Source organism: Cololabis saira, chromosome 19 (genome assembly GCF_033807715.1).
Source record: "Cololabis saira isolate AMF1-May2022 chromosome 19, fColSai1.1, whole genome shotgun sequence".
In the NCBI taxonomy this organism is placed as follows: Eukaryota; Metazoa; Chordata; class Actinopteri; order Beloniformes; family Belonidae; genus Cololabis; species Cololabis saira.
The window spans coordinates 6673949-6696249 of NC_084605.1; the positions used below are offsets into that span (position 1 = coordinate 6673949).

At 43.6% G+C, this 22301-nt stretch overlaps 2 protein-coding genes across 3 annotated transcripts in view; both read left to right on the forward strand.

The window, feature by feature from the left end:
- The first annotated feature begins 3245 nt into the window (after positions 1–3245).
- LOC133419275 (microfibril-associated glycoprotein 4-like) lies at positions 3246–8726 on the forward strand. Of its 2 annotated transcripts, XM_061708348.1 has the most exons (6): positions 3246–3266; positions 4031–4186; positions 7220–7258; positions 7338–7434; positions 7535–7702; positions 8357–8726. In XM_061708348.1, exons 1-6 carry the CDS (start codon positions 3261–3263, stop codon positions 8608–8610), a joined length of 720 nt encoding a protein of 239 aa, XP_061564332.1. In that variant the 5' UTR covers positions 3246–3260; the 3' UTR covers positions 8611–8726. The 2 variants fall into 2 exon arrangements, with proteins under 2 accessions (XP_061564332.1, XP_061564333.1); XM_061708349.1 differs by lacking the exons at positions 3246–3266; positions 4031–4186 and adding an exon at positions 5352–5559.
- An 8925-nt stretch (positions 8727–17651) lies between these two features.
- minpp1b (multiple inositol-polyphosphate phosphatase 1b) overlaps positions 17652–22301 on the forward strand; it is a 7223-nt gene continuing 2573 nt past the window's right edge. The window contains exons 1-5 of the mRNA XM_061707973.1: positions 17652–18158; positions 19052–19243; positions 19332–19529; positions 20539–20636; positions 20721–20851. Coding sequence (XP_061563957.1) covers positions 17732–18158; positions 19052–19243; positions 19332–19529; positions 20539–20636; positions 20721–20851 — 1046 coding nt within the window. The 5' untranslated portion in view covers positions 17652–17731. The remainder of the gene's footprint in view (positions 18159–19051; positions 19244–19331; positions 19530–20538; positions 20637–20720; positions 20852–22301) is intronic.

Below are 22301 nucleotides of genomic sequence, written 5' to 3' on the forward strand. Positions count from 1 at the left end.
TCCCGGGCCAGTCAATAGCTCGGCTAACCGTGGTTCGTGTAAACATGCCGGAATAACTCACTTAGAACCAGATTATCTGACTGATATCGATTTCAAGAACTCCAGTTCAGTTTGACTGCAGCCCGACTAAGGTGTACACACGGCATTTAAGTTCAAAGTTCAAAGTTTATTTAGACGGGACAATGCATATTAATGCACACTACATTAAGCAGTATGAATACACCGGGTTTTAGCAGTAATGCTAGTTTCCACCCGCAGTCCCCACAAACAACCGGACACACTCACACTCACACTCACACCTATGGGCATGCATGTTTTTTTGAACTGTGGGAGGAAACGGAGTACCCGGAGGAAACCCACGCAAGCACGGGGAGAACATGCAAACTCCACACAGAAAGGTCCTGCTGGGCCTGGGAGTCGAACCGGGAACCATCTTGCTGTGAGGCAAAAGTGCTAACCACTAAGCCACCGTGCTGCCCAATTTAAACCTTCGATATCAGTCTTGACTTGACTTTCTCTTAGTGCATGTAAACGTAGTGAGTTTGACAGATTTGATCAGATTGAATCTCAGTGATTCGGTTGTCACCTCCTATGAACAACATCCAGCAGGTTCCAGTCAGGCCCTTTACAGATGACTCAAGACAACCTGTCTGCACCTAGGATGGAGTTCCAACCATCAAAGTCCAGAAGCCTGGTCCTACAGCGAGGCCGGTTTAAGGTTGCTGAAGACACCATCCCAACCGTCACTGAGGAGCCCATAAAGATCTTAGGATGGTGGCATCGAGCCAACAAGAAGAAGAAAGCATTCAGGAGATGCCCAACCAAGCAGAACGGTGGCTGAAGGACCTGGAGAGTTGTTGCCTACCCACCAAGTACAAGGCCTGGGGAAACCAACACGGCATCCTTCAAGAATCGGCTGGCCAAGAGTTTCGGCTTGACAAGACAGAAGAAGACCGGACAGAAGTGGAAAGCCAGTGGGAAGGGGAGGAAGGCTTACAACATGGAGACACCACGGGCATGGGGACTCAGGGGAGGCAGGGCCAGGGAGTAATCGTCGAGCAAGTTGAAGGAGTCAAAGGCGAAGTACTGGATGTTGTCGAAGGAGATTTGGGCAGTGGAGCAAGAGGGCTGACAAGCCAGGGCGGTAGCCACAAAGCTCCAAGGCAGCTGGACCTGATGGAACATGGAGACCTCAGTTTGACTGACACCTTGTATACAGAGGGGCTTCGGATAAAGTTCCTCCTAAACTCCATCTATAATGGACTCCCAACACCAACAAACCTCCACAGATGAAGATTGACAGAGGATCCTTGGTTCAGCAAGGGACTGGGATAGTTGAGGCAACTCAAGTTTCCAGAGGAGACACCAGCCTCCGACCAGAGATTTCCTACCCTGGGAGGGAAGGATAGAGGAGGCACATGAGAGTAAGTTGGGGAAACACCAGTCCCTCATCTTTGAGAGGCATCAGAGAGGGTGGAGATCCCATAATCTACCAGGTTGGTTGCAGGGGCATCCCTGGACAGTCACTCTGGAGAGCACTTGGGCTACTAAGGGGCAGAAGGGCATCCCATACGAAACCTGGAGAACCACATCTGAAAGCACCCAGAGGTGGCCACCGGGTGGTTGTGGCCGAGGAGGGGGGTCACAGTTGAATGTGAAAGGCCTGAAGGATCTGCCATCTGATCACCAGTCCTGACACTACAACTACCAGCATTCCTTAGTTCTCCACCTCATGGACTGCACCTGTGCAGCTGTGCATCGGTATCAGCTGTTCTCCTGCCTACTTGTATCCTGCCCACCCCCAGCCCATCCTGTGGTGTTGTTTGGTCGACATTGATTATGATCTCCAGCCTACATCTACTCACCGGTGTCTCTGCATGCGTCTTTACGAACAGGGATGGTCTGATTTGATCCTACTTTAGTTACTCTGCGGTTGTTTCCGCCTGCTGCTTTAATAACCTGACCTCCATCCAGACTCCAGATCTGTTCAGATTAAACCCTGTTTCCACTAAGCAGTTTGGTCCGGCTCAGCATTTTGTGTGTTTCCATGATAAAAGGGTCACATACAGGGCTCTGGATAGCTCAGTGGGTTGAGCGGGCGCCATTTGTAGAGGCTATAGTCCACATGCGGCCAGCGCAGGTTGAAGTCCCGGCCTGTTGCTCTATACTGCAATGCCCCCCCCCCCTCTCTCTACCCGTTTCCTGTCTACCTGCTTTCTCAATAAAGGCCACTAGTCCCACAAAAAAAGGGTCCCATACAAACGAACCGTACCATATCTAGGCCACCGTTAGTTGGTAGAGCAGCGAGGAACGATAAACAGGCGAGGGATTTGAACCAATGTCGGAGCAGTGTCGTATAAAGCTAGAGTAGCTAAAAGGACGATGTAGAGAAATTAAGGACGACAACAGCTGTAGTGGAAATAGTCGAAGAACTAGGAGGTGCTATTTACGGCCACAGGCCAGTAAACAAACGCGGGGGGGGGGGGGGGCACTGGCAACGGAACTTCTGGAATCCATTTTGGAGCCTGATGGTCAGTATTTCTCCACTTGGACTGGCTTCAGCTCTGCTAACCACTTGTGAAATCTGCACACAACCGTTCCCTCGATGCAAAACTTATTTGTAAAGTTGAACGCGGGGAAACAGTAGCGTAGTTAGCACCGTTGTTTACTAGCTTAAAATCCTGTTGTTTACTACCTGATGTTATTGTTTTCTAATTGAAACATATTAAGCAAATAACAACTTGGAATATAATCATTTATTGTCTTTTTATTCAGCTCATTTAGAGTTCCTTTATATAATTATTCTCTTTACTTTTATCAAACATGCCACAACCAACCAATTGTTGTATCCTATGTTAATGTGTATCGTGTTGTAAAACCTAAATCTTTCATCCAGTTCCGGGAGGCTCGTCCAATCAGAGCTGCGGTGACGTTCCAAATAAATCTCCTTACGTGAGTTGTGTGTCCTCTTTAAACTTTAGACCTGACAGCGACAGCAGCAGACTCCAGAGCTACTGACCGCTCACTGACCCTGAGCTATCGCCCTCAGGTCTCCGTCTGTCCGCCGGTCCACGTCTTACTGATATGAGCATGTGGCCTTTGCCCGAGTACAGAGTGCAGAATGATAAGCTAAAAGATCAGCTCTGACCTTACAAACGTCTCATCATCAGAATCGTAAGGATGAATCATTAACGTCAAGGAAATAAATACAGGTCAAAAACAGCCGGCTGCTATCGGATCACTTCAGCAGAACTCTAACGATGAAGGTGAGTTTCTGACTTCTAGCCTCTCGGTCTACCAGCGGTACTTTTCTGTGGTGAAACAACCATCAACCAGAAATCAGGATGTGTTGCCGAAGGTTTTTGAAATCGTAATAATAAAACTTTTACTCAAAAACCCGTCTCTTGACCCAGACATTAAAGCAAATTTTAGACTTCTTATGTGTACGGTATCTAAAATCCTGGAAACGGTCGTTGCAGCCAGTCATGTGATCATTTATAAAGAAAATTATCTGTTTGAAGTTTTCAGTCAGGGTCCAGAATGCATCATAGCGCAGAGTCGGCACTGCAACATGATCCACTGAGCGATGCCCATCCCCCCTCCTTCTCTTCCTTTTTCAGTTATTAATTAAAAGTATCTCATCATCATCATTGTTCTCCATTGTTCTTGTAGTTTGTTGTGCTGGACTGCCTCCCCCCCTTTTTTCTCTTCTGTGCACGTCTTTAGGCCAGAGCTTCAGGAGCTGCATGCTGACCTGCAGCCCCCCTTCTGATCATCCCACTGCTGCTTCCACCTGTCTGTGTGGACATCCTGACCTGCAGGTTTCTTCCCTCCTAAAGGGGAGTTTTTACCTACAGTTGCATATGAAATAATTGGTCAAGGGGTCTTGCTCTGGTCTTTGGAAACATCCTGGAGACAACTTGTGTTGTAGTAGATATATAAATGAAACTGAATTTAATTTCTAATGCTACACCATGAGAAATTTTCACATTCGCCCTGAAACAATATCAAATCTGCTCCTGTTCTGCAGCTGCTGTCGGCCCTCCTCCCTCTCCTGGTTTCCATGGTGACCAGTTGCCATGGCCTCATCCTCCCGCTGGACTGCAACGACATCCACAACAGTAATGGCAACAAACTCAGTGGAGTGTACACCATCTACCCCATCGGGGCCACGTCTGCCGTCCAGGTCCATCTACACCACCCATGAGCACCTTTTACATTATTATCTGGGCGGTTCACAAGTGGTCCCACAGGTCCCTCTCCTTTTGAAGCCTGGTATCTTCGTACTGCTAGCTATTTGGGCTGGATTAGCATAGGCTACCTTGTGATGCTAATTGAGATAATTTCAACATCCGAACATTCTTCTGCTGTTCTGCTGCTGTTCGGTCTGATGCTAGCAGGTCTAGGCGGGTCAAAGCGGTCTGCAGTTCAACTGGCCCCACCAGCAGCTGTAGCATACCCCTTTTCCACCAAACCGGTTCCAGGGCTGGTTCTGGTTCTGGTTCTGGGCCAGTGCTGAGTTTGGAACCGGGCTTTTTGTTTCCACTGACAAAGAACTGGCTCCGGGCTAGAAAAACCTGTTCCAAGGTAGCACCAACTCTTTGCTGGGAAGGAACTGCGGAGGGGGAGGGGTTATTAAGACCAACAGAAATAGTAAGACTGGGAGACGGAGACATTTTCAAATAATAATTAATGGGGATGCAGCAAAGCAGCAGTGGTCTGAGGAGGAGACAACCTGTCTTTTAGAGATGTGTCCTAATAGAGCAAATACCTTGTTGTTGCTGCAACTTTCACGGAAACGCAGCAATGTAACTGACGTTTGCAGCCACGTAATGATTTGGTTCCCGTTAGCAACTGAGCTATTACTACTGTCATTTACCAGACGCTTTTATCCAAAGCGACTTACATCTGAGAGAACAAACACACCATTTTTTCCCAGGGAGCAATTAGGGTTAAGGGCCTTGCTCAAGGGCCCATGGTGGTTCATCTTGGTTGCCGGAACCTGGGTCTTCTAGATCCCAACCCACCTCTGTAGCCACAAGACCACCACCCCCCGAATACATTGCTAAGTAGCTGAACTGATTCCTAAAGATTCCTCTGGCATGGATATGGAAACCAAAACATTTTATTTTTGTACCAAATGAAGAAAAATCTTTGCAAACCAACCCACTTGAGGCAGCAGCTCCTAAACCAGGAAAGGACATTCCAGTCTTTCCTGACCAAAGATTCGGAGGCGCTTTAGCTCAGCTGCGACCCGATAAAGAGAGACCTGAAGATCTGATGTCAACAGGACCACATCATCTGCAGAGACTGAATCCTTCGACCAGACCAGACCGACTCTGCCTCCTGGCTGACCCTAGAAGTTCTGTCCATCACAGTTACAAACAGAGTCAATGACAAACAACGACCTGGAACAAGTCTGACCTAGTGACATGGATCCAACCCGCCTCCATTAGCACAGGGAGTTCATAGCAACGGACCAACTATCCCAGCCATCTCCCACCCGGTGGAATTGAGAAGGTCTTCCAAGTATTCCATCCAATGACGTTCCCAGTTGAGGTCAGTGCCACATACAGCTGAGAAGGTTTGGAATACATCTGTCCAGAATGTAGCCAGCCTGAGACACCCCCAGAACATATGGCGGAGATCAGCCGGCTCCAGGTTACATTTAGGGCAAGATGGGTCAGAGCCTGGGTACATTTGAGCTAGTCTGCTCCTGGACAGATGCAGCCTATGGATCACCTTGAATTGTATTAACCTGTGCACACAGAAGATGAGTGTACAATTTTTTATTGCGTGCTGCCATTCCAAATCTGACATTTCTATCCCTAGCTCCTCCTCCCACTGCATTCTTATGCATCCAAGGGATGGGGAAGCCGATTGTTGTATGTTTTCATATAGGATGGACACCATACCCCTACGGGTAGGGTCGGTATTCAGTAGCTCATCTATCCAGCTACTTTGTGGTGAGTTCAGAGACTGAGAGAAATGTGTTTTAATGAAACTACAGACCTGTAGATACCTGAAGAAATTGCACTTAGGGATATTGAAGTCCATGCTTAACTGCTGGAATGATCCAAATACGTTGTTTTTAAAAAGGTCTTTCACACTGTCACGACCTGGCTCAAGGAAGGACAAAAAGTGGAGACCACACAAGACTCTTTAAAGTTCAAGAAAATAAATGTATTAAATAAATCTAAAGTAAGTAAGTGTGAATGTATGAACCTATAGAATGTAAAAAACTAAACCAAATCAACCCCAAAATCCAAACAAAACAAGTAACCCAGAGAGGAGAGAGAGACTGACTGCTCAGGGACCCATATATATAGGTGAGCAGTCACACCAACCCAGGTGTCAGCCATCACTCCTAACGAGCCATTCCCCAGATCCCAGCAACCAAACAATAACAGGAACTTGGCCTTGAAGCCTAAGGCCGTCACAACACACACAATGATACTGGGTTGCATGAGTGTTGCTCCAAAAGCACTCAGATTGGTGCTTCTCCCTCTGGCGGGTTGTGGACCCAGTATACCAGTTTGTGGAGGTTGGCAGCCCAGTAATAGTGCGTATAATTGGGCTACGCTTTCCAGATAGTCTTTTCTGATACCGGGTAGATTTTTGTTCCAAATAAAAGTTGATGTGCATTTATTTCAATTTTTGAAAAATGACTCGGGAATAAAAACTGGCACTGCACGAAAAATAGAAACCTTGGCATAATTGTCATTTTAACTGAGTTTATTCTCCCGGCCAGTAATAAGGGCAGACGGGACCATCGCAACATGTCCTGTTTAGCCTTATCCAATGCTGTTTTGAAATAACTGCTAAATAAGTCCTTGTACCTATATGTTACATTAACGCCCAGATATGTGAATTGATCAAGGCTTACTGAAAATGGAAAAGACAGAAATTACATTTGTCGGGGCTCTTTAATTTATGGGAAAAAGAAGGCTCTTTCTCTTAGTAGGCTATCCGGAAACCTTCCCAAAGTCTGAAATCATCTTAAGGGCGACTGGCATAGAGGAATTTGGATTGGACAGAAAAAGGAGGAGATCGTACCTGGCCCTCCCTACATATCCCAACTAGGCTGGCTGTATTTCTTAGCATGATTGCAAGAGGCTCGATGGCAACATCAAAAAGCAGCGGGGACTAAGAGCTTTTAAAGGTCTGAAGCAGAAGTGCTCAACCCCAGGTAGATCGTTAAACATGTGATTGTGTACAGGTGTACTGCGACATGGACTCGCTCGGAGGAGGATGGACGGTGAGTGTCGCACCTGTCAGGTTCAGATCTGTTCAGGTCTCCGCCGTCCAGCTGGTTAAGCACGTTCTTGTTCCTCCAGGTGTTCCAGAGGAGGATGGACGGCACGGTGAACTTCTACCGAGGCTGGGACCAGTACAAGATGGGCTTCGGGACCGCTGGTGGAGAGTACTGGCTCGGTGAGACCTGAACCCAAACCAACGAAGCTCACATGGATCCTGAATATGAATTTAATAATGTCTGACGGTGGCATCCTGTCTCTTTCTGTGGTATTTTCAGGTCTGGAGAATCTCTTCCACCTCAGTCTGCGGAAGAAGTACGAGCTGCTGGTTGACATGGAGGACTTTGAAGGGAACAAGGCCTCTGCTCGTTACTCCTCCTTCTCCGTCAGCCCAGAGTCCTTTGGATACACACTGCATGTGTCTGGATTCACTAATGGAGGGGCAGGTTGGTGTCAGAAATGTTCATCTCCATGCACAACCATGGCCTTTTAGGAATCACCTCCAACCCAACATCCATGTTAAAGTCCCTGTCGCTGGTCTACAAGGCGGTCTCAGGGTCCACACCTGCAATATGAAGGTTTTTACGAGCTCTCCTCACACAAGAGCCCCTTTACAATGACGAACACCCGCAGACAACCCTCCTCCGAGGGTCTTAACAGCGGGTCAGGTCTGATGTAAACAGGACTGATGTGGGGCGGTGCGTCGTGGGAGGGGTTTGTTGATCACGTAACCTGGTTACAGCCCACCAGGGGAGTGTGTTTTAGTACCAACAGCAACAGGGGGTCACAGATGAGTAACCGGGGAGATGATGAGGTCAGCAGGTTACTCAGTATTATTATTATTATTATTATTATTATTATTATTATTATTATTATTATTATAGTACTACTACTACTACTATATATAGTAGTAGTAGTAGTAGTAGTATTGTCATTATCATTGTCATTATTATTAGTAGTAGTATTAATAGTATTATTATTAGTAGTAGTAGTATTATCTTTATCATTATTAATAGTAGTAGTACTAATAGTATTATCATTATTATTAATAGTAGTAGTAGTACTAGTATTAGTATTATCATTATTTCTTGTGTCTGCAGGAGACTCTCTGAGTTATCACAATGGACAGAAGTTCTCCACATTCGACAAAGACCAGGACTCCTGGGGGACTAACTGTGCCAGATCAAGACTGGGGGCGTTCTGGTACAACGCCTGTTACCATGCAAACCCTAACGCGGTTTACCGCTGGGGGGTTGATGCCACCATCAACTATGTCGGAGTGGAGTGGTACACCTGGAAGGGCAGGAACTACTCCCTGAAGACCATCAGCATGAAGATCCGTCCGGTTCAGTAGACCTGCAGGACAGAGCTGATCTCTCCTTTCTCTCATCTGCCGTGTAATGCCATGATCTTTGAATGTAAAACACGGAGCACAGGCTTACGTGAAGATTTCCACATTAAACTCCGATCATTCACTTTAATAAACCAGAAATAAGCAGCTGATGTGGTTTTTTCAGGTCTGGATTGTCTCCTCTGAGATTCGCTGTCTGGACTCAGATCCAAATCTGGTTTAAAAAATGCAGCATAAACACTCCTGAAATATAAGGAAATAAGACCCAACCATTGTCAGCTCCAGGTACCTTTATATGGTAAAGGTAGGAGGATGAAGGTGGACAATCATTTCGAACTCTCCAGTCGTTAAACATATTTACATATAGAGTAAAAGACGTGTCTGGCAGCAGCAGGAGAGGCGGAGCCAAAGTGATGACAGCTGACACGTAGACACACCCAGCTGTCAATCAAACCCGCCCCTCATTATCCATGACACAGCGTTTTAAATTCATATGAAATCATCTAACGTGACCAGGTACATGAACAATAACAATGCTCAATAAGATTTAGTATTACCGGTGGATAACTAAGTGTGAACAAATAAAAACTATTATTCAAATTATTATTATCCCCAGAAGAACAGAAACAACATTTCATCTTAACCTTATTTCTTCAAGATCTTTATTGACGCTTGTTTATTGCAAAACAAACCATACACGAGCAGAACAGGAGCGAGTACCAGTGATGGGGGTCGGAGGATGAACCGGTGTAAGTATTTCAGTAAATGTTGAAGAGCAGACACAGGTCAGGGGTTTTCACAGCTGTCTTACTTTGAGAGTGTTTTATTGTCATAAAATGCGTTTAGGTTTAAGTACCTTTACAAAGATCAACTGTACTGTTACACCCAGTGTGACTCTTGTCGTATACTGGGATTCACAGCCAGCTAAACTCTCCATGACACTATGACCTCCAAGGAACAGGCAAAGTTGTGGTCGGACAGGTTTAATGTCACAAATTGTGAAACTGAAACACAAAGTACAGAAAAATACAAATTAATGGCAAAACGATGTCAGTTACAGTAATAACGGACATGGCGGATCTAGTATTCATAGATCTAGGCAGAGCAGCGTCCGCGAACGGATCCGACCGTTATAATAAGACATAACTAAATAAAAGTGTCAAACAGAACAGTTTACACTTGTACTCTAACAATTACAAATGTACTCACTTATATTGCCACTTCGAGGATTAAAACAATCAGTTGGAGAAAAGTGCGCATCTGAACGCTGTCTGTGCGTTTCTCTTATTTATTTATTTATTTCGTTTCGTGCATGGTGGTCAATCTACACACCATGATCGAAAAGGAGCAGGATGAAGACAAGTCTTATGTTACCTGCCCCTTATTAAATACCAAACAAAAAGAACAATCAATGTAACCAATATTTACAAAAATATACACTTAAATAGAACAAAACCACAGATATTAATAATACTGCTTAATTCCCAGTCTATTCATGAATATATAACTTAAATATTTTATCTCTATACATTTTTTTGAACCTAAGTGAATTTGTGCATTCCTTTAAATCGTTCTGTAGAGAGTTCCACAGTTTTACTCCCACAACCGATGTACACATCTGCTTAAGAGTGGTCCTTGCATGCTGATGTTTGAAATGATATTTCCTTCTTTGATCTATAACTTCTGGATTTGAAAAAACAAACAACTGCTGTAGATTACTTGGTAATAATTTTCTTTTTGCCCTATGCATAACTAATAACGTCTGTAACTCAACTATTTCTTTAAATTTAATAAGTCCTGAATTAATAAATAATCTGTTGGTGTGTTCTCTGTAATTTGTTTTATGAATGATCCTCACCGCTCTTTTCTGCTGGATAAACAATGGATGTAGATTGCTAGTATAAGTGTTGCCCCAGACTTCCACACAGTAATTGAAATAAGGTAAAATCAGTGAACAATATAAAATTCGCAATGCCTTATAATCTAATACATATTTTGCTTTGTTCAGAACAAAAATACTCTTAGAAATCTTTTTTTTAACATATGATATATGTATGGAGCTAGAACAGTCTCATAATTCACAAATGCACAGGACAAGTTTTACAAATGCACGGACCGATTTGCAAATACACACACCGTTTCACACGTGCACAGAACAAGTTTTACAAATGCACAGAACGATTTGCAAATACACACACAGTTTCACAAATGCACAGAACAATTCACACGTGCGTAGGACAAGATATACAAATGTATTTTTGATGCACACACAAATATAACCTGATTTACACATGTTTTTTTGTCTGTGAGCTGCGCTGGATTTGTGTGTGAGTTTTGAGACTCCCCTGACGTGACTCGATGCACAAATAGGTTTTTTTTAACACGGAAGGATCTGCAACCAATCAGATTAAAGGGGCGGATACACCTGCTGTTTGAACTGCGTTCACTTAGAAAAGTGATTAATATTTCAAGTTAGTGGAGTAAAGATAAATAAACAGTTACAGGAGATAAAATAGAAATAAACAGGATGGAGAGGAGATCACTGCTGCTTTTCTTGTGATCCCGGTAAATAAAACGGCGCGATTGGAGATGGTTTGTCGGGCTGTTCAACCAGAGCCGTCGGGAGAGCTCTTAGTCCTGCCGGTGCAGCAACTGATGATGAGAAACAGCGGAGATTTTTATATATTTGCTCCGTTTGGTTTGACTAGGTGTTTGATGGGATTGTCCCGCTGATTCAGAACCAGACAGACAGCAGAGAGCTGCTGCGCTGCCTGACGGGGACGAGCTGCAGCGCCAGGTGGAGCAGCAGCGCATGTCAGGAGATTAATTTACCGAAATATCTGGAGCAAAGTCGGTATCAGTCGACTGATAACCGAAGAACCTCTGTATCCAGCTCAGATGTTTGATGATCGGTGGACTAAACCCCGACCAGCATCATCACCGCTGCATCTTCCCATGATGACTCTGAACCGGGAATGTGTTGATCTGCCACCGCTGTTCTGACACATGTTTGTCTCTGTGTGGTGGCGATGTCACATCATAAATGTGAGGATAACAGCTGCTTGTTTCTGACCTCCACGTCTGGTCACGTGATGGTCAGAAACACCAGCTGACTCAGCTGGTGTCTGACCGGGACCAGCGCCATCGCGGCCAGAGCCAGAACGCGACTGCAGCAAGATTCACCCCCGTCAGGCTCGTTCTCCTGAAAGACACCTGTAGTTCAAATACAGAAATATCTCCGCTGTTTCTCATCATCAGTTGCTGCATCGGCAGGACTTGGAGCTCTCCAGTCTCCCGACGGCTCTGGTTGAACGGCCTGACAAACCATCTCTGATCGCGCTGTTTTCTTTACCGAGATCACAAGAAATCAGAGCAGTGATCTCCTCTTCATCCTTTATTTATCTTTTATCTCCTGTTGCTGTCTTTACTCCACCAACTCCAAATATTAATCACTTTTCTATGTGAACGACGCGAACGCAGTTCAAACAGCAGGTGTATCCGCCCCTTTAATCTGATTGGTTTAGAGTAAATCGTCCCCCACGTAGGTCTGCTCTTATGATTGGCTGGAACAAAGGAAGACATCTGATTGGTTGCAGATCCTTCCGTGTTAAAAAAAACCTATTTGTGCATCGAGTCACGTCAGGGGAGTCTCAAAACTCACACACAAATCCAGCGCAGCTCACAGACAAAAAAAACATGTGTAAATCAGGTTATATTTGTGTGTGCATCAAAAATACATTTGTGTATCTTGTCCTACGCACGTGTGAATTGTTCTGTGCACGTGTGAAACTGTGTGTGTATTTGCAAATCGGTCTGTGCATTTGTAAAACTTGTCCTGTGCATTTGTGAATTATGAGACTGTTCTAGCTCCATATATATGAGCTTTCCATGTCAATTTGTCATCCAGTACAACACCCAAAAATCTAAGTTCACTTACTCTTTCGATTTTTACTCCGTCTATAGACAATCACACATTTTCAATTTTTCGGTTACTAAAAATTATAAATTTTGTTTTTTGTAAGTTTAATGATAGCCTGTTTTCATCAAACCATCCTTTAAGTTTAATCATTTCTTGTGCAATGGTCTCTGCTAACACCTTTAAATCATAACCAGAAGTAAAAAAATTTGTGTCATCTGCAAACAAAACAGACTGCAATATTTTAGACACTTCACATATGTCATTAATATACAAAATAAAAAGTTTAGGCCCCAAGACCGAGCCTTGTGGGACTCCACATTCAATCTTCATGCATTCAGAAGTATTACCAGCAAACTGTACATATTGTTGTCTGTTTTCTAAGTAGCTTCTTAACCAATCCAGAACTATTCCTCTTACTCCATACATATGTAATTTAGAAATTAAAATTGTGTGATCTATTGTATCAAATGCCTTTTTTAAGTCGATGAATACACCTATTGTATGTTTCTTACTATCAATCGCCGTTGTTATTTCTTCCATAATATTCATTAAAGCTGCAGCTGTCGACCGATTTGTCCGAAAGCCATACTGGCTTTCATTCAGCAAGGCATTCTTTTCTATAAAACTATCCAATTTTTTACCAAACAGCTTTTCAATCACTTTAGAAAATTGTGAGAGCAAGGATACTGGTCTATAGTTTGTAAATCTGTACTTTTCTCCTGATTTAAAAAGCGGATTAACTTTTGCTACCTTCATTCGATCTGGAAAAATACCTGTATGAAAAGAAAGATTACAAACATAACATAGGGGTTTAGTTATACAATAATCAATAGTCTTTTTCACTATTATCATATCTATCCCATCACTATCAATAGATGTCTTATTTTTGGATTTTGATACAATAGATACAATTTCATGTTCACTAGCCTCTCCTAAAAACATAGACTGCAACACTTTACATTCCCCTTTCCATATGCTGTCTATTTGCCCATCTTTATGTTTTGCAATGGAACTTGCCAGATTAGGCCCAACATTTACAAAAAATGAATTAAATTCGCTGGCCACTATATTCATATTTTTCATAATCATATTGCTATCATTCATGAAGTAGCTGGGCAGGTCCGCAGACACGGTTGTATTTCCTATAACCTTCTTTAAAATGTTCCAGGTACCTTTAATATTGTTATAGTATTCTTTCTTAACCTGTCTCATTATTATTATCAGCTTGTTCTTGTAAACTTTGTATTTCGTTTCCGCAGCCGTTGTTCTAGTTTTCATGAAGTCTCTGTAGAGATTGTTTTTTTTTTTGCATGCATTCTGTAAACCCTTAGTTATCCAAGGCTTCCTGTTGTAGTTACCCTTTTCTTTGCACGTTACTGTTGGACAATGTTTTTCATACAGTGATAAATAAGTGTTCAGAAAAGCCCCGTATGCAGCATTAACATCTTGTACATAAACCTCTTTCCACTCTTCTTTTAAGAGGTCAGCCCTGAACCTGTTTATTGCACCATCTGTTCGTACTCTAGTGTTTCTTGAAACATTTGCCTCCCTTTTACTATATTTCATTTCACAGACATATGTTAAAAAAATGGGTAAATGGTCACTTATATCATTCATTACTAATCCACCTGTTATATTCTTATCTATATCATTTATGAAAATATTATCAATTAGTGTTGCACAGGTTGCTGTTATTCTACTGGGTTTTGTAATCACTGGGTACAGCCCTCTACTATATAGTAAATCCATAAAGTCTGATGTTGTTTTATGTTTAGATACATTTAAGAGGTCAATGTTGAAATCCCCACAAATAATAAATGTTTTGTTTTCATTTATCCTACTTAGTAAGTCTTCCAAGCTATCATTGAAATTTTCTACCCTTGTCCCAGGTGCCCTGTAAATACAAGTAATAATAATATTTCTCCTTTTCTCCATTTCAATTTCCACACTTATACATTCCATTAAATCATCAATCACGGTTGTCATGCATTGAACAGGTTTACAATTCAAATTACAATCCACAAACAGAGCCACACCCCCACCCATCTTATTTGTCCTGTTGATATAATGTAACTCATACCCCTCAATGTGAAAATCTATCCCTCTCTCTTGATTTAACCATGTCTCTGATAACGCTATCACTTTGAACTTGCTTTTACAGTTATTCAAGTATTCATTGATCTTGGTAAAGTTTGCATAGAGGCTTCTACAGTTAAAATGTATTAAAGAAAATGTATTAAGCCTGTCTAGTTCTAAATCCACCCCGTTATTGAATTGTTCCTCGCTATAATAATTACAAGTGGCATTGACTACGTTTACATGCAGTCAAAATTCGGGTTATTGCTAATATTCCGGTTACTGAAACATTCGGAATATTCAGTTTACATGCGTGAGTAAACAGGGTTATCCCTGTATACATGGTAATTAATCATTCGGGATATCCCGATCAAACCAGCGACGCGCGGAGAACGTGATGGCGCAATTCCCGTCATTTCTGCTTCTTCTTCCTGTATCCAAATTCAAAACAAATGCTGCTTCGCGCAACTTTTCTCTCAACTTCATGTAAATCTCGTTATCCCGGTACTTTCTACCGTCTACAAATGCAGAAATGTTCAAAAAGGGCTGGATGGATGAAGGGATGATGATGAGTGGCTGAGGCAGGTGTATGTTTGCGGCAACCCGGTGGTATTTTCCACACATCATCATCGCTGCTGATCTGTGACTCTATGCGCACCCATCTCACACAGACAGTGTAAAAAAAGAAGTGAAAAATATGAACGCTGTGCTTGCTGTTATTCCGGGAGGTCTGACAAAGTAACTCCAACCGCTGGACATCGGTGTGAACCGGTCGTTCAAAGTGAAGCCTTATGGTTCTGCGTTAAATCGACGCAGAGCCTACGCCGGAGCCTACGCCGGAGGTTACGTAACCTATGGCGTAGGCTCTGCGTCGGTTTAACGCGGGACCATAAATCAGCCTTAAGGCTGCACCGGCGTGGGAGAGATGGATGACTGAGGGGGAAAAGTTTTTTCAGGAGTGGAAGGCAGCGCCAGGCAAGTTATGCCACAGTTTGCAGATGGATTGTTGATCCGTGGGCTAAGGTGTCTGCTGGGACTATTTTGCGAGCTTTTGCAAAAGCATTTCGAGGCGCCGCGCGGCACGGAAAGAGACTCTGACAGCGAGGAATCCGGACTGGCACAGCTGATTTAGCGCAGCTCTTTAATGCAGACACAGAGGATGAGACTTCGATGGGGCTGATTAATGTAAAAACTGAAATAAAGTAAATCAAAATAAGTTTTGCTCCGGCTCTATTTTTAAAAACGCACACTTGCGTGCTTGTGTGTGTGTTCCGCGGCGCGTGTGTAGACGGTGCGCCGTGTGTGTGTGTTTTAAATACACAAATGACACAAAAATGAGGGTATGCCTTTCCACACAGCACGCCGAATGGTCGTGAAAATACGGTATTTATACATGAAATGTCAGAATAGGTCATTTTTTGACGACACACCAGGGTGCCGCGACACCCCGGTCGAGAAAGGCTGGTTAGAAGAACTTCCTGGACTCAAAAGACCAGGATTCCTTGCGAACAGAGCATGCGCAGAAAACAAATTCCTGTTCCGTTTGGTCGGGATATTCCATTTGGCGTTTATATGACTGAATATTCGGGTTTTAAAAGGAGTAACCGGGTTATTTAAAGTGTTTACATGGCCGTACAAATTCGGGTTATTGCCAATATTCGGGTTTTAAAAGGGTTATTGAGTGCATGTAAACGTAGTCATTGATGGAGTTGAACACATGACTTTCCGGATCAACATCACATTCAAAATCATGCATTTTATAGTCCGTGCAGTCTCCTCTTAACAAGGTATGATCTTCAAGTGGTTCAGTCATTCAGTTCCAAGTCACTAGTGTAGCCTGTCTCTGTCTCTATTTTAAAAGTCCTCTCATACCTTTTTAATCCGTTCCACTGTCGGTGTTGCCGCTCCTTGAGCATGCCGCCTGCCCTCTGCTGTCTGTAGCATCGGCCCCCGATACGAGCCCGGCTCCCCAGCAGTCTCAAATAGGCACGGAAAATGCCTAAATCTTTTTGGTCCATAAAGCTCCCCCACATAATCCAGCCATAGTCTGTTATCGCCCAATCAAAAATAAACAAACAAAAATTAATGGCCAGTCCATCCAGGCGAAGCAGTGATTTGTCCTTCCACGGAAGCAAGTCATGCAAAGAAAAATTTTCAAAATGCCAAAGGAAAAAGATCACATCCATCAGGATCTTAATTACTAAGGACAACTTAATCTCCAGCGTGAGTAGTATGGTATTACAGCTTAAGAAAAATCAAATATCCTATCTCAAAAAATTTGAATATTCTGGGAATCTTAATCTTAAACTGTAAAACATAATCAGCAATATTAAAATAATAAAAGGCTTGCAATATTTCAGTTGATTTGTAATGAATCCAGAATGTATGAAATTTTGGTTTTTTAATTGCATTACAGAAAATAAAGAACTTTATCACAATATTCTAATTTTCTGACACGCACACACACACACACACACATATATTTATATATATATATATATATATATATATATATATATATATATATATGTGAGTTATCATTATTGTTCATTCATTCATTCATTATTATTATCAGTATTATTGTTGTTATTATTATTATTAGTAGTTATAATACTAATAGTAGTAGTAGTTATAATAATTACTATTAGTATTATTATTATTGTTATTACTATTATTAGTACTAATAATAATAATAATTATTATTATTATTCCTAATTATATGTGTGTGTGTGTGTGTGTGTGTGTGTGTGTGTGTGTGTGTGTGTGTGTGTGTGTGTGTGTGTGTGTGTGTGTGTGTGTGTGTGTGTGTGTGTTATCATTATTGTTCATTCATTAACTGTTAAAATACACACACACACATATATGTGACGCTGTTTTCACGTCATCTCTTTTTGATTTGCTTCTGCCGAGAATTTCGCAGAATCAGACCAAAATTTGACCAAATCAATTCCACGTTTAGACCAGTAAATTTTTCCTAAATGAGGATTTATTTCTGCGCGGCTGCGACGTCAGAGTCACGTGTCCAGTGACGTCATCACGTTGGCAGCGGAACCCGGAAGCGCTGGATGTAAACAAAATACAACCCGGCGCCGCAGCTGGTTCCGTGGAGTCCGGTTCGGGTTCGCTGACATGTCCCCCGGTCCCCGAGCCCCCGGCCCGGTTCTGGCGGCCTTCGGCCTGCTGCTGGCCCGCCTCTCCTCCTCCTCCGCGGTACCGGACGTACCGGGCTTCGCCGCCTTGTTCGGGACCAAGACCCGGTACCAGGAGGTGAACCCGAACCCGTCCGCGGACCCGTCCGTGCTCAGACCTCCGCCCGGGGAGCGCTGCGTGCCGGTCCACGTGACCGCCGTGGTCCGGCACGGAACCCGGTACCCGACCTCCCGGAACATCCGCCGCATCCTGGAGCTCAGCGAGCTGCTGACCGGCGGGCGGCGGGACCCGGGGGGAGCCGGCGGGCAGCGGGACCCGGGGGGAGCCGGCGGGCAGCGGGACCCGGGGGAGGCCGGCCGGCTGATCCGGGACCGCTGGGAGTGCTGGTACACCGAGGACATGGACGGTGAGACTAAAGACCCGGACCAGGTTCTGGTCCTGGTTCTGGGGAAGAACCCCAAGATATTATAAATATATTAAATGTTCCTGAAAGTATTCCACGAAATTCAAACAAATTTATCTTAAATACTCCTCAAAAGTTTACAGAATTATTATTATTGTTATTATTTTTATTATTAATAATAATAATAAGTAGTAATTATTGTGGTAGTAGTAATAGTAAAAGTAGTTGTAATAATTATTATTATCAGTATTATTATTGCTATTATTATTAGTAGTAGTAGTAGTAGTAGTAGTAGTAGTAATAATAGTAGTAGTAGTAGTAGTAATAGTAGTTAATAATAATTATTATTATTGTTATTATTATTCCTAGTTGTAGTAGCAGTAATCATTATTATTATTATTATCCATCCATCCATCCATCCATTATCTATACCCGCTTTATCCCTATCCGGGGTCACGGGGGTCTGCTGGAGCCTATCCCAGCTCATTTATTATTATTATTATTATTATTGTTGTTGTTGTTGTTATCAGTAGTAGTATTAGTGTTATTATTATTAGTAGTAGTAGTAGCAGTAATAATAATCATTATTATTGTTGTTGTATGTTATTATTAGTATTATTATTCTTAGTAGTAATTTCCCACAAACATTCCAGACATTATTGTGATTTTACCCTGAAACTCCTAAAATGTTCATCAATGACTCCATTTGACTTTGTGACCATAAACCACTAACCACATTTCAGGAATATTTCTGAACGTGTTGCAATTTTTTCTCAAACTCCTTTTTTTTTTCTAAACAATCTGAACCTTCTAAACTTTTCTGGAGAATATTTGGGTAAAAGACGAGGTTAGGTCTTGTTCCAGTAAAGCATCCAAGCATCCCTCCTCCTCCCCAGGTCAGCTGGTGCCGCAGGGCCGGGCCGAGCTCCGCCAGCTAGCGCGCCGCCTGGCCGCCTTGTTCCCGGCGCTGCTGTCCGAGCACAACGTGAGGAAGAGGAGCGTCAGCTTCGTCACCAGCTCCAAGCACCGCTGCGTCAGCAGCGTGGAGGCCTTCCAGGAGGGCCTGCACCAGCACTGGGGTCGCCACGGTGACGCAGCCGCCGCAGGGCATTCTGGGAAGTGTGGGGCGGGGCTCGGGAAGCCGGGGTCCTGACCGGTTGGTGTCTGCGTCCGCAGGAGCGCCGGACTACGCCCACCGCGTGGACGACGAGCTCATGCGCTTCTTTGAGCGTTGCCGTGGTTACGTGGAGGGCGTGGAGACAAACCGCACAGCGCTGCTGGAGGTGGAGAAGTTCAGACACGGAGACGAGATGGAGGCGGTGAGGAGGAGGGTGGCGGAGAAGCTGGGTGTCGCCCCGCAGCGACTCACGCCAGGTGAGACGCACCTGCTGCAGGGTCTAAGACACGCCCCCAAACACCTGCTGCATCCTTAGGACACGCCCCCAAACACCTACTGCAGGGCAGGACACGCCCCCAAACACCTGCTGCGGGGCAGGACACGCCCCACACACCTGCTGCAGGGTAGGACACGCCCCCAAACACCTGCTGCAGGGCAGGACACGCCCCCAAACACCTGCTGCAGGGCAGGACACGCCCCCAAACACCTGCTGCAGGGCAGGACACGCCCCCAAACACCTGCTGCAGGGCAGGACACGCCCCCAAACACCTGCTGCAGCTTTAGGACATGCCCCCAAACACCTGCTGCAACCTTAGGACCAGGGTTATAATAGTTTTGAATTTTTCAGTTTAGTTCGTTTTGACTTTTTCTCATTCAATTCACTTAGTAATTCGTTTTTAGTGTGGGTTTGCTAGTTTTTATTAGTTTTTATATTTTTCAAAAATGCTTAGTTTTAGTTTAGTTTTTATTAGTTTTAGTTTTAGTTTTGACGTCACGGACCGTGAGGCGTTAAGGTGCCGTAGCTGCCAGTTGGAGATAGACGGCCAGAGCGGAATAAATGTATCATACCAAGGGGCTTATATTGACGGGGACGAAAACGGAGGAAATCAGATCTATAATTTCAGTTAGTTTTAGTTAGTTTTCTAAACACGCAATATAATTTCAGTTAGTTATCGTTTTTGTCTTTTAATTTTCTTTTTTATTTAGTTCAGTTAACGAAATTGTTTTTTTCAATTTTAGTTTTCGTTATTTTTCGTTCGTTTTCGTGAACGATAATAACTCTGCTTAGGACACGCCCCCAAACACCTGCTGCAGGGCAGGAAACGCCCCCAAACACACCTGTTACTTGGAGACGTTTCTTATTCTCCTCTCCCTTCTCATCTTCCTCCTCATCTTCTTCTTCCTCCTCCTGTACCTACTCCTCTTCCTCTTCTTCCTCCTCATCCTTCTTCTTCTTCTTCCTCCTCCTCCTATTCCTCCCCCCAGATCTGGTGGAAACAGCGTTCTTCCTGTGCTCCTATGAGTTGTCCATCCGGTCCGTCCACTCGCCCTGGTGCTTGCTGTTTGAAGAGCGCGACGCCCAGGTACAGTTCTCCTCCTGGACCCCCCCCAGTTCTCCTGCCCCCCCCTCTTGTTCTGCTGGTAACGACCTCTCCGCTGCACTGCAGGTGCTGGAGTTCCTGTCGGACCTGCAGCAGTACTGGAAGCGCTCCCACGGTCACGCGATCACCGGCCTGTCCAGCTGCCCGCTCTTCCACCACGTCTTCAGGACGCTGGACAAGGCCGGCCGTCCTCGCAGGTGAGTCGTCCTCCGGGCCAGGCACGGCGGTCAGCTGACCCGGCGTTCTGTCCAACCACGCGACCCGTCCAGATCTGCTACTTGCGTCGATTTTCAAAGTTTTATTGCCACGCCCATAATTTTATGCATCCCTTCAGTCCACGCTGCTGTTAACGGCGAGAGACATCTTCAAAATCCTAAGATATTTAGATTATTTTAGATATATATTGCGGCGCAGTATCAGGCCAGCAGAGATCATTTTAGATGCTTCCCGTGCCCTGAATGCATTAAGTGACGGGAGCAATATTTGATAGGATGTTACTGGACTATCAAATTATGCTACCCCTGAAATATTGATTTTAAAATAGATATATTGAGGTATATTGATTTAAAATGGATATATTAGGGGGTATAACTATGCTGAGATTCATCCTGCAGTGGCAGTGAGGTGATTAGTATCTTACCTGAATGCATTAAGTGACGGGAGCATTATTTGATAGGACGTTACTGGACTGTCAAATAATGCTACCCCTGAAATATTGATTTAAAATGGATTTGATCCTTCCAAATACACTACACATGACACGAATTGCATTACAATTTGTGAACATTATACGATAAAGAGGGGGAAAAAAAACAATTCTATCGCTTTATTTGATATTCATTCAGTCATTCGCCTTTTTTTAACCAGGCAGGTCATTAAGAACATTCTTATTTACAATGACGGCCTGGCAAGAGACAAGGGCCACTTGGGGGGAAAGGAAGTGGGTTAGGGAGTAAAACAGTAAAATTGTAGCTCTACAAAGGTAGAAAACCATTAGGTAGTGTTGTGCCACACAGGTAGCTAAGCTGGTCAGTTATCGAAGGCTAATGATAATTCTATTAAAGAATTATTAATAATTAATAAAGTCGACTATTTATCAAATTGAATTACCAAAATGATAATAATTCTCGTAGGGGCACCACCCCAGGGCCTTAATCCGGGGAAAAATGATAACTTCACAGCAGAAAATCAGTCTCATATGATTAGGATTATCCTGCATAAGAGCAAATCTTACTATCACTTACAGAATAACAATTGAAGGAGTGATATCCGAGCACTGGTTCTGCTTAAACAAATCAATTTGTGACCAAATCTTGCATGAAATAACAACAACCACTCATTAAAAATCAATCAGAATTTATTTACATATAGGTGTCAAAAGATGGTAACGTAACCCCCGAATAAATCCTGATGGCAGAACTTAAGTATTATAAAACCATTAATTAGGAAAAACAACAATCAATAAAAATGAAATGAAAGTTAAATGCATGGAATGGAAAAAAGAAATCAAAGCAATAATAAAAATGATACAGAACCTCTACAGTTCAAACGTGGCTGCGGTGTTTAAACAAGCCGGGGTATTTAAAGATGGCGGAACCCTCTTTAAGCCACGTGCAAATCTAGACCGGATGGTGATCCCGGTGTTTA

What these genes read in the sequence shown, in the direction of transcription:
- LOC133419275 (XM_061708348.1), top strand. An exon ending in CGCTCGGAGGAGGATGGACG is followed by an intron (nt 7,259 to 7,337) that starts GTGAGTGTCGCA and finishes TTGTTCCTCCAG; the next exon opens with GTGTTCCAGAGGAGGATGGA. An exon ending in TGGTGGAGAGTACTGGCTCG is followed by an intron (nt 7,435 to 7,534) that starts GTGAGACCTGAA and finishes TGGTATTTTCAG; the next exon opens with GTCTGGAGAATCTCTTCCAC.